Here is a 13600-nt window from a genome sequence, read left to right on the forward strand (position 1 = left end):
AGTATATCATGCTACAAACCGACAGATCACTTGACAATCTCACTTCCTGTGTAAGCACTTGGCATCTTGTGTAATAACTACCAATTTTCAATAAAGGAACAAGTTGTTGCGAAAGTGCTAAAGGTACTCAAAGATTCTCAAGTTAGAAACTAACTAAAGCAATTCAGCCAAATGTAATCTGGTAGAGTGCTTTGGTCATAATGATCATTACTGATCGCTACTAACAAGTTAGATATCAAAACGATTAAACTAAACATCGTTAATATGGGTCTTACTGCATTGGTAAAATGGACAGTGATAATTACCGCCATTTTTACATCACAATAATAAATATTTGAACATTTTGCGCCATCTCTCTCTCTCTCTCTCATCATTTGGTCGGTTACTTTTTACATCATTCATATGTCCAGAGACATCGTGTGATGACACTAGCGAAAATCTTCTACGCTCGCCTTTTCATAGATTTTCGCCCGTATCTTGCTATGATGGTCCACGGAGAGAGAGAGAAAGAGAGAGAGAGCAACCTTTGGACATTTTCCTATTTAATTAATAATTTTTTAGAACATTATAATGGGTTTAGGAAATAAAAACAACAACAGCAAAATATTAAATACATCACAATATGTGTACCAGGTAACCGAGAAATTTACCGTATAATGTCGAAAAGCTCTGCAACTTTGTATCATTGATTATATAAACAAAGTAAATAAATCGCAAGGAAAGTGCACACATATCATTACGACGATCCATATTCTTGTAGGTTACCTGGTGTAAACTCAATTTCAAGGATTTCATCCAACCCATATTCTTTATCTCTCACTCCAGATTTCTGCGTAGTCTTTTATCCGTTGTGAATGAGAGGGGAGGGGAGGAGAGAACACAAAACAGAAAGGATTGCGATGAAATTGTGTACCATATTAAATTCATTTGGAAAATGGGGATTATTAACACTTTTTATCGTTATTTTCATACATCTCTAACGATTAATGTGTGGAAATTCATCATTGATCTAGAATCAATAGCACACAGTTACGAGAATGTTTATATATGCGTATTATTGCGCCATGGGCGGATCACAATTTGATATACCAATATGATTGGTATATCATTTTAATTTATACAAACATTTTCAATGTCATGTTATTTTTAATATATATATATATATATATATATATATATATATATATATATATATATATATATATATATATATATATATATATTCTAGATCAGGTACCATTTTGCTACACCTACACATGCTAGGCAGGAACTGCATGGCTGGCAGACTGCGATTTGTAGACGAGCTATTGTTGGTGCTACCGGTACGGGATTATTAAAGCATTCCAAGAGGTAATATTACGCTAGCCAATATTTCTATTTACGGATACTTTTTAGATTCAGTCCAATTAAGAAATGTGTTAAACGTCAACATTTCATGTGTACCCTGCTGCAATGACACTCGAAATTCCCACTGACAAAAGCAAACAGCAAATAAACAAACTGAATTACCTTTAATGCTTGATCGATTCACACACATCGTATTATCTTCTTTAAGGTAAACGTTTATCTAATCCTTTTCTCGGATGTTTTGTTTTTGTGCTTCATGTGTTTTATTCATCGTGTATGCTTTATTTTTGGTTCCTTGTATATATTATGCATTGCTATTACCATGCCAATGCCCCTGGAATCACATGTTTCAGAATCTATATGAAATGATTTGTTAGATACCACGAGTTATTAGAATAAAAGTCTAATGTGATTGGTATACCTTTCAAAACCACAAAAGAACATTATAGCTTCGAAATGATTTGAAAATATATCTAATTAATTCGCTGACAGATGGTTATGACCGACGGCAGAATACATTCCCGTACTCAAAAACTGTTTCACATGTTTACGTGAACGATGTATAAGAATCTAGTTTTTGAACATCTTTCTTATCTGAAGAAAGTATTTTCACATTTTACTGCAATTTATGTTCATTATTGTCATGAAGAAACTTTGAGAAATGGTTAGAATACAGACGCCCATGCAAAATAGCTGTCTCGTTATTTCACCAACTCTAGTTACTTGATACTGTGGTAATAAGGAAATATTTGAGCAAATATGATTTTTCATGTTATTTTAATATTTCTGACGCAATGCGTTTGATGAAGGTTTGCAGACTTTGCTAGTACCATGCTTAACATTATTTGATAATTGTTTGTATAAGTGACCACCATATTTTGAAAAAACATGTTATGGCACTTTTCAGTTTCCATAATACAAGATTCATATAACCTTCTAAGTCACAAACAAGTACTGATTCTGTAAACTTAACCCAAAATCTATTTTCCTTTTCATGTAAATAATTAATATTTGAATGAAGCACAGCTAGAGGTAATAAATAAGCAGTTTCAAATTGCTACCCTTTTGGAGAATACAAATAGACTTGTGTGACTTGTAAATCAGATATATATATACAGTTTTACAAGTGTGATAAGCATCATTTTTAAATCACAGTTTCCCTGACGGTTATTAGCCTTATTTAGTCTGGAAGACTTCTCTGTAATTCTATGTGGAAACCTATTTAAATTATTTACAATATGTTTGATCTACCTTCAACAGGGAGTATTAACAAATAACGTTTAAAACTCCAAGCTGTAAAAGTATACCTGCGAGAGGGGAAATTGCATTGAAGCAAATATGCATTGTTAGGGTATGGGGTAGATGTATCGAAAGATCCAGCTAAACCGCGATATAAGAAATGGAAATGTCATCTGAGTTATGTAAAAATATATTCTCTCAAGTAACATGTTTGAACAATAATACGTTCCAGTTAACACATTTAAGGCCACGGAAGACAATAAAAACAAAAGAACAAAAAGACACACACATGCACACACACGTATTTGATAACCAAGAGCTAGATAAACATTGAATGATATTCATAACCAAGATCTAGATAAACATTGAATGATATTCATAGATGATCAAAATGATCCTGAAGTTACTAAAAACAATTAAGACGTAGTTGAATATAGTTCTGTCTCAATAACACATAAATACATGACGAGAATAAAAATTTAAAAAAACACTCAGTTAACCTACTACATTTGTTCGCCACTAACGCAATCAAGAAATGTTTGTTTCTGACGATCTAAAATAGTCCTTCTCTAATTAAATGGCTATGATACGTAAATAATGATGTTGAAAATGTATTACAAATCTCACATTAAGGAGCAAATGAAGAGTACCTTCGTTGCCTCTGAACTTAATACAGGTTTTTCACTCATAAAAAATCAGTTACATATATATATATATATATATATATATATATATATATATATATATATATATAAGAAATTAATGACATATTACATTGTGTAATTTCGTTCTCTTCCCTGTTTGAGAAACCCGTCCGCACTCATTGAAGCAAAAGTGAACTTCATCCGATCGATATTTCTCCTCACTATCCATGTAGTAATCCAGTGAATGTGGAGGAAATATTGCTAGAAAAGCTGTATTCACAGCACATTATGTTCCATATTGACGTAAGGTTTGTTTTCTTTAGGATCTGTTCGATCTAAAAATGCAAGAAAACAAATATTACTTAAATTGTGAAATATAAATTAATATGACCTAATTAAGTATTCAGACAAATCGGGTGTATTTTCTGCTAAAGGTGTTCCCATAGTACTTAACACCAGCAAGAGAGGAGCTCCTTGCATATCAGGACAAGCACTTTGTTGTACCAAAATATTCTACAACGCGTTGACGATACCAATCAAATTATAATACGCTGATACATATTAACGGCGCAACTAGTGTCTATCTTGGTTGGGGGGGGGGGGTAGAATTAAAGCCTACAACAGATTGTTTTCGTAATTTAACAATAGGGACGCAAAATACTGTACAACTATAATGAAAATGATCCGATCAAAACCCAAACAAAAGCATGCACAGTATCCATGAATATGGTGATCGCGCTACGCCAAGTTGCAATTGAATAATACTACTGCAACTGTTTATGTAAAAGAAGCGTAGCTTTCGAAACATGCTATATTAAATCTCCAAAGGAACAAAATACATATGTCTCGAAATTCCTAGACGAGACAAAACGTAAGCAGTTGTAAAACTTAAAGGACTGTCATTTTGAAAGTGAACCCAATGTATAAGAGAAAGTTTTACTTCAAATATAAATCAGAAGCCTTTGCACAATATCGACAAAAAAAACTGAAGGATGTTATCTGATGTCAGATTAATATTTCCGTCTCAACTTGAAGTGTTTCTTTTATAATTTTAAGCTAATAATGGCACTGCTTTATTATATGCATGAATATAAGTGTGGGAGAAGTAAGATTTGATTCGTCTGTAACTTTATGTGTATTATGGTGCTGGTTTCAGAACGCAAATAGTTAGCTGTGGTACAAATCATACAACTTTGAATACCTTAACGCAGACAAGACATGTTGCAAGATTTTCCATCAGAAAAAATGTTTTCATAATAATATAATGTGTATGAAAAACCGTGGAAACCGTTTGCCCTAAATAGTAGTAGATTGTGTACCAACCTGAATTACCTCTCTCTACCATATCGTACGGCTCTGAATGTCCCACTGTTCTGTTCAGTCGATCATATGCATTTAAGTAGTCACTGGAGTATGGAATATGGTATCATTCAAGTATTTAACAAACTTAAATAGTACAAAAAGAACAAAATATTCATGAAGAAAATAAAACAGAATATTTATTTTTCAAATCAACTGATACCATGAAAGGATTTATTCTATTAATTGAATATAACAGCACACGGGTAAAAGATAACGTTATGTACATGTATAATTAAAACATGATATATGTTTTGGTATATTTCTATTTGTTTGTAAACGTAATTCCTTCAAGTGACAAGTTTCTGCTATAGTTTTACTTCACATCTCAAAAAGACGTATTCTTGATAAAAAACTTAAATTGGTAGCATAGTGTAGCCAATTACGGTCTGTAATTACCATCGCTTATGTAGTTTTATCACGATGTTTATGCATAAAAGGGCCGGGGATTTGTAAAAAATTACCTTTGTTGGTGATTATCTGAAAGGAAATAATAGGGTCATAAGTAGCATGGGACTGAAAAAACTATGCAATTTGAGCGGAATTCAAATTTCCTACAACTTCATGATCATCTAAGTTAAAACTTTGTATATATCTGAGGAAATAAAAGTGTCTCTTTAAACATTACAATCATCATACATGAAATATAATTTGATAAAGATTACGTGGTGTTACCTTAACATGTGGAAATATGAAAAACACCAGGTGTTTAATACAGTGAATATTCCAAAAACCTAAAACAAGAACTGGCGTCAATTCTGTGGCGCTATTGAAGCCGTTTTGTGGTATTAGTCTTATTCTCTTACAACTGGCTGTCGAGTTAACATTGTTTTTCGCTTACAAGTATACTGCTTGAATTCAGGTACTGTTTCACGAAATATAGGTGCAGAGAGATAGGTGCAACTTAACAAACGTGACGATGATTTACACGTGTCTTTAAAGACGTGCCCACGATCACCGACAGCCAGTAAATGACAAGCTGTAGTTGATGGAGAGTGACTAAAATGTCAATAAACATACAATGTATCACACAATGACAGATAAACTTACAATAAGCTTTACACGCCTCATTTTACTGGTATGGGAATGAAACGACAACTGCAAAACTAACCACATTTAAGTAAAATAGATATATTCCGCCACTTTTGGGCGCGAAGCTCGGACATTCAGATGTCGTATTTAAAAAATATGCTTGCTGCGTGCATTGGTTTTTATTGTGAATACAGTAGAAAAAAGATCGTAGAGGTAAGAGGCTCGCACACTCCATAGAAATGTGTAAAAACAGAGGGACATAGAAATCAAAGGGAAATACAGGACCCCAGCGACCCTTAATATGCTGGTGCTAATTAAGGATGAAACTGCAGATAAAACAATAACATAAACCGAAGCCACCAATTAGGTATATATTCAACAAGCGATCGAAATCAGTTATAATCATTTCTGATGACCATTAATAACATTACCATTGTGCAAGAGAAACAATTGAAAGACACACGATGTAGTGTGCGTGGATGCCAGCACGTTATATTATATGTTGCTATGTGGTGATAAGAGGCTTGTCAGGGCCTTTGACCTGGTGAGAGAGAGAGAGAGAGAGAGAGACATTACCTGCAACATAGGAATTACCTGGAGGTTCCCTGCTCAAAACGGTGTATGGTGCTGAAGATTCTGCTGTCTCATTTAATCCGTCGTACATCTGCAAACGGCTAAATAAATACACCAATAATATCAGGTAAGTTTTCTACACCAATGTGATCATGAAATTGGAACTATTTTCTAAGATGAAATGCTACCATATATGCAGTGTGTTTCTACTACGAGTAAAACAAATGTTTGAAACGAATGCAGACGAATATAAAACACTGGTGCATGCTTTGTATACCATGCATCTCCATATTCTCAATCGCTGTGTGATATCTTTGAAAATTATTCGCCTTGTTACATGTGTTAATGCACTTTATTAAAAGTAGAAGCAAAAAGTGTCAGAAAAAGAAAAAGAATGTAACATTTAGGATCAGTAGCCGGACAAACTTTCAGGAATACAAAAATATTTGCTTTGAATGATTGTGAGATAACTTAAATAATGTTGCTGATATATGTAATGGAACGCAGCAAACAATGATTTCATCGTAGTTCAGAATTTTAGAAGAAGAATAAAATGACTCACTCCTCCAACCTTGTTTGAACTGACCTTTGTGGCTGACATTGCAATTCTGTAAGAAAAATGTATATGTGTCCTTGAAATAACAGCAGTTGCAACAATCAAACATATATTTATGCATAGATTATGCGTGGAACCAGAAGGTCGATTCATGGAAAGAAGTTAGATAAATAAACGTGTTGTTAGCGAAAATGCGATTATGATTGACAATTGCAGGTTCAAGAATTTCCAACGAATTTTGTGATTCAAGAATCATTAGCATAATCTCATGCTATATAATATATCAGTTATTTAACCTCTTTTTTCTATTGCTAAAATAGTTTCAATATTTAGGTTCAGCGATACGCAACTAACCTTCTGCCAACTTCCGGTATCTGTGCAGACAGATGGACAGGATTACAATCAGGATAAAACTGACTCCAAATAACACCCCAAGTACTATTGCGAGCACCTTGGAAATGCTGACATGAGATCCTTAAAAGAATAATAATAATAATAATAATAATAATAATAATAATAATAATAATAAAAATAATAATAATAATGTTCATAGATATATCTTTCAAAATTTACCACACTGCAAAAAATGCAAATATGGTTTTATACGTGCACTGTTTTGTCAGGCACTGATCTCATCACGAAATTACCGGAACACAACAAAACGTTAAATAAATTTATGGAGCTAGTTGATCTTTTCATCAAAATGCAACAGAATTTTAATGAAAGAATGCGAAATGATGTAGCTATAAAGAAAAATTCCATTTATAATTCATTTTGGTACTTCCCTCCTACTATAAATCGACAGTCTTAAAAGATTTGTTAAAATCTTCGAATTTTTTACATATTAATTTTCAGTAGTCGTATTAAACCCAAATATCCAGTTGTGGACAATTGAAACCTTGCTGATTGTAAACTTAATCATCAACTATTGATTACAGATCTAATTTTGAAACAATATTCTAACAAGCATGGGGAGAAACTATCTGTTGAATGTCTTATATCTAGGACAGTGATTATTTTTGCAATTTGGTAATTCTTTACTCCATAATATTTGATAAACTGAATATACGAATAATCTTTCTTTCTGGTGTCATGTCATTCGATCAGTCATGTATATGACTAAGGCTCTTAGAACATTTTTCTCCAGAGAGTAGCATTGTAGGGATATAAACGCTATCAATGAAGCAGTGTTTTTCCTTGGAAATTCATTTTACTAAGACAAGGTCAGAATCCGCTAAATAAATGGCAAAATCCCTGTTTAATTTTTCATAATCATCTATGATGGAATCTTTGGAAAAATTATATATTGTGCCTCTAATTGCAGAAACGGTGGAGGGATACATTAAGTTCAACGATTTGCAATGACATTTATTAGCCTCAGACTACTTTGTTTCTGTTTTTGTTACTATCCTTTTGTTCTTGTCGTTGTAGTTGCAGTTTCTGTTGTTGTTATTGTTGACGATAATGATGTAAGATTAATTTTTTTTGATCATCTGGTACTTTGACTTAGAATAGAAATCAACGTTAAGAAATAGATTCATTACTAAGGTCAATGAATCATTGATTTAAAAACTTCGGATGGTATATCAAAGGAACTAGCGTTATCTAGAACCTATTTATTATCATGGTCGAACAGGCGCTTTTGAGCCTCATCTTGTATCTCCTTATACCAAATGACCAACAAATGATCATTCATTCAAACTAGACCTTGCAGTTGAGGTGCTGTCAATTTTTAGGCTTTTTTATTCATCCTCTTTGAATCAGTGTGTCCTTTTTCACCTCAACGTAGAGTCTGCATGATCCTTCAGACAGCATTGCCACAGTTCTCCACTGACTGGTAGAGGCTGGCCTTGATCTATGTAATTTCGCGAACTTTCTAAGACTTTAGCGAATCCAATAAGGCCTTGTCAGACAGGACTCCAATGATTGCTAAGCGAGTCATTTCATATTGTGGATGGCCAAATCTATCAAACTATTTTTTTATCCCCCATTCCCATAAAGCTTCCCGGATAACAAGCAAGCAATCAAGTGGGCTTTCAGTTATTCGGCACTCGTTACTCTGGCTGCGTTGATTCGTTCAAAAATTTTGAATATTAGTTTCGTTGTCGTATGTCTGTGAATCTGCATACTTGAAATAGTCGCTAATAACTTGCTTATATTTCTTTCCAGTCCTGAAGTGCCTCCCATCCTTCAGCGCGAACTGTTCCAGAAATTTTGAATTCAGTTTATAATCGCTGAATCCTCATAGGACCCATACAGCATTGTGATGTCCCAATATCCTCTAAAATAATGCCTTCATACACTTCTATATTTCTAAACTGGGCAAAGTGGTGGTCCATTTTCATTATGGACTACTAACTCGATATTCTTTCCCCATGAGCTGTGTTTTCTTCTGTTGTAAATATATCCACTTAAGAAGACCATTAGAATGGTTGATCACTTCAGGAGACTTTCCAGACAAACTACATCCTCTACCTTTATCCCATCTCACAGACGTGGCTTTTCCACCATATTACCACCATCTTGGTTCCTTCCGTGAGGCCATTACCCTTGGCAAGGATTTCAAAGATTTCACTAGATGCTGCTCTACTCAGTTAAAACTTCCAAACTGCATCGGTTGTAGTTTTCTTTTCTTGGTTCAGCTCTCGCACATCGTCAGTGCCATAGACCATGACTGTTAACTGATATACGTTCTCGTAGTACCTTTTGTCGATGCCTACGATAATTAATGATTTTGTCTCTCAAGTTACACCGATCAGTCTTGTCTTTTCCGTCTTTGCAGGTTGAGGAACAAATTTATATATGACAAGCAATTTACCCGGGCCTTGTTGGTAAAACATATTTTATCTTGTGAAATTTGTCTTCTAGTAACTTATGTCTTTCCGCTTTTGAATACGATGGGTGGATTCCATACAAATCTTCATACCCTTTTCTTAATCTTGTCGCTTTATCATGCTCTGTCCACCTCGCAGCCGACATGCCTGCCAGCTGTATTAGAGTAGCTTAATATTCTCTAAAAAGGTAAAATATCTCCTTCTGTTTTTCAATTATGTGTGCTTCACAGCTGTATAACAAGAATATATATAATCAAAATAATAATTCTTTCAATCTTTATCAATTAACATAAAATATCAACCAGACTTTTACACTCCTCATTGAACATTTTCCTCACCTTTTCTTTATTTTGCTACATAAAACTTATGTTAAATACTGATTAGTCCACAACTATGCAAAGTTCATTTGATGATTTTTCCCTTATTGTGCAGACAATTAAAGCATATATTACTCCCCTATTTCGCATAAGTTGCATATATGAACCCTCGTATTCATGCAGTGCATTTCGCATTTTTGTGAGCTTTTCACACCATAATCCAGTTGCATGGTTCCTTTATTTATTCGTCAAGAAAAAATTATCATTGCAAATTAAAAATAGAAATAAAAATGAATACCAGTAACATTATAAATAGCATTATAACATTGTTGATTGATAGTTTTAGAAAAATTATAAAACCTAACATATTTATTAGGTTTTAAAATCAACAATAATAATATTAATAATGATGTATTATATATCTCATTTATAATTCATGTTTAGGAACCACTTTTTTCTATTGCAATAATAATAATAATAATAATAATGTCCATATTACATCATGTAATTAAATGTTAGTCAGAATCTGACTTGTACATTAAAAACTTCAATTAAACACCTAGTTTGAGGAAAGACACTTCTGAATTGATTGCATTATACAGGCATTTTTGGCATATAATAAAACAATGTTGATAAAAATCTAAACTACATAACACTGTTATGCTTCAAATAACAATGTGGTTTCATCTTCCATTACTTAAATTGTAGCTGTTGCAGTGGTGGGTATTTTGCAGAGTGCATACAGTATATCTGTATTAACTAGGGTTATCATTTTTGTTTTACCTGATTGATTGTCTTCATCAAAAACCTGCACCTTATTATGTACATTTAGCTAATGTCTCCAAACAACATCTTTAACACCAAACTCTCCTCAAACTATATTTTTCTAAATTAAAAATGCTCAGTGTGGAATGTGCATATTCTGATTTGAAATTTGTAAGGTATGAAGGAACTGAATAATGTTCAGTTCTCAAGTTGACTGTGTAAGTGCCAGGTAAATAATTTTGAAGACTGAAGGTAAAGTACAATTCATAAGTAGCAAACCAAATTTTGGTTTTATGGAGGGGGGAATGGGATTTCTTTCGAGCAAGAATATGTTTCTTCGAGACTACCTATAGGTAAAGTTGCAATAAATTTACACCAATCCAAGCTATTTTACAGCCACATTTTTTTCTTCAAAAGAGTTGCAGCCCCCAACCTACAAACACTCATACAAACTTGAAAATATATGGATGTGAAACTGAGTATACAGTATATGTTTGACAGGCTGGTGCCATATGATTGACTGTTGGACCCTACATACTGATTATGAGATAAACTTGCTCTTTCTTTTGAAAGTAAATTAAATTTGGCTCCCTACAACCCCACCCCACCCAACCCGAATCCAAAATATTGGCCCATGTCACTATTTTAATTAACCAAACAAACCAGAATAAAATTCTACAATTTTACAGCTTAGATGGTGCAATCACTTTATTTTGAATGCTTTTGCTTAAAGCATCAATTCTCTATCCAGATAAATTGCTTGCTAGCAAAATATGGGCCTTACAACTCTAAATTCTAATGTACAACACTTTACTCTTTACCGGTTACTTCGAGATAATCTATCAGATCCAGACTTCTGAACAATAGTGAAAATAATTATGATCTGACTCTTTAAATATGCAAACGAATATCTGCTAAAATGTAAATTAAATCATAATCACAACAGCTGAACGTAAAAAGCATAATTACAAAATGGCGTCCTGTGTATCGTTCTCGCGCGGCAAATTTGAATTCAGTTCTGTTTGAATCCATTTGAACAGCTTAAAATATAAATATATTCAATGAATTGTTCTTTTAAAATAACAACACGGGTATATTCAACATATTCTGTTTCTTGGAATTGATGTGTTAGCGCAAATAACTCCACAATTTCATTATTTTACGTTCAGCCTCCAAATGAAACTTGAACCATACACAGTAGTTACCGTAAAGTCAGTCACCTTCACAAGAACTTTATCACTGTGAGTCATAAGACAGTTGAGAATAGGTTACTTGGACATTTGTTTAATAGGACATTGTTTATATATTTCCTGTAATGGCTTGAACATTATTCAAATATAGCAAAATAAATACTTACATTTTAGCGCTGAATCCTCGTTAGCCATCTTCACACTTGTGCACTGCGCATGCTTAAAATAACCGATAGTGGTTCTTGCTTCGTTCGATTTATAAAATGCAAGAGACTCTTCATCGTAAAATCATACAAGGCAGTAACATAGTTAAATGCTAGGATAATTCTAATCTGAATATAGCAATTCATTCCACAGCACTTTGAAAGGAATTCATTATTTTGTCATGGATATATATGCATCCTAGAACATACATAAATTAAATTATACATCGTCTCCATAATAGCCATTTGTTAGAGTCAGCTAATATAAGGTCTTCCATTTTTAAGGACGTATATTTACAAAACAAGTTTACGTTGCATCTACCTCAAATAATTAACTTGGCTCATAATCCACATTTTACATGTGGTGGTCATTTTGGTAACTAACCCATTTTTGGATGACAAAAGTAACGTCAGAATATTAGGGAGACACGATTTTGTCGCTCTTTGCCTTCTGTCCCTTTTTATGTACTATGTATAATGGTGAATTGTCTCCTTATTGCGCCAGGATCTACTGTATTCTGATTGGAATATAGAAAAAGCGGCCTGACTGACTTGTCACCAGCTTTCTGAATGGTGGAACCTCCCAGTTATTCTTGGTCCTACCAAAAACTATTTATAGCAGCACATTTGCCCAATTTGTCATCTGTTGTCAAGACAATCCACAAAGAAGAACTTAAGCTTATATTCTTCTGCTATCATTTATTTTACTCCAACTTGACTCCAGCCTCACTTACTAGCATTTATGAAGTTAACATGGCTATGACCATGGCTACCGATACGGCAGTTTGTTGGGAGTGTATTTGGAAAGGAAAGGAAGGATATCTGAACAAAATCATCCAGTTCACTCAGATGTAGAAAGGATATATATAGAAATATGGCTGTGCTTTAAAAAGACATTTCTGACCAGCTTACAAATGCAAGTTTGGTAGATGAAACATAGGTTGACCACATCAGAAAACAAGATGGTGGAAAGAACAAATAACAAGCAATAAAAACAAAAAGAAACTTTACTAAGCGATGCTTAGTTTACAACCAACATTGGAAAATGATTACATCAAATACAAAATTGCTCAAAGAGACACCAAGAAAGCAGTTAAGATAGCGAAATATGAATCATGGAAAAAGTATGGTGAAGACCTGAATAAACAGCAAAGAGACCCCATAATTTTGTTTTATAAAAGTATAAAAACTATGAGATTTTGACACAAAACATTTAATCCAACAGAAATAATAAACGACAAAAAAGGTCTGCCACATTATGAGGGCAAGGTGGGAAGAATACTTCTAAGATCCGCTGAATCTTTGTGAGCAAGGGAACTCTCAGACACCATTTATGTCTAGGCACAAGGACCACACTGAACCTACAATCGTAAGGCAAGAAGAGAAGCAATGAAAAAGAGCCCGAAAAACAAACATGCAGGAATTTATGAAATAACAGCAGTAGCAATAAAGGCATGTGAGGAAACAGGGGTCAAATGACTTACATGCATTTTCGATAAAGTTTAGCAACAGCTGAAAGTAACAATAGTCTGGCAAAGAGC

At 33.6% G+C, this 13600-nt stretch overlaps 1 protein-coding gene across 1 annotated transcript in view; it reads right to left on the bottom strand.

Annotated features, from left to right (window-relative positions):
- Positions 1 to 1492: 1492 nt before the first annotated feature.
- Positions 1493 to 13600, bottom strand: part of LOC149794394 (uncharacterized) — a 46124-nt gene continuing 34016 nt past the window's right edge. The window contains exons 5-10 of the mRNA XM_089968572.1: positions 7105 to 7224; positions 6781 to 6802; positions 6216 to 6295; positions 5054 to 5069; positions 4554 to 4636; positions 1493 to 3565 (exon numbers count right to left, since the gene is read on the bottom strand). Coding sequence (XP_089824698.1) covers positions 3507 to 3565; positions 4554 to 4636; positions 5054 to 5069; positions 6216 to 6295; positions 6781 to 6802; positions 7105 to 7224 — 380 coding nt within the window. The 3' untranslated portion in view covers positions 1493 to 3506. The remainder of the gene's footprint in view (positions 3566 to 4553; positions 4637 to 5053; positions 5070 to 6215; positions 6296 to 6780; positions 6803 to 7104; positions 7225 to 13600) is intronic.

Source organism: Sinohyriopsis cumingii, chromosome 8 (genome assembly GCF_028554795.1).
Source record: "Sinohyriopsis cumingii isolate HCF-2022 chromosome 8, ASM2855479v2, whole genome shotgun sequence".
Lineage (NCBI taxonomy): Eukaryota > Metazoa > Mollusca > Bivalvia > Unionida > Unionidae > Sinohyriopsis > Sinohyriopsis cumingii.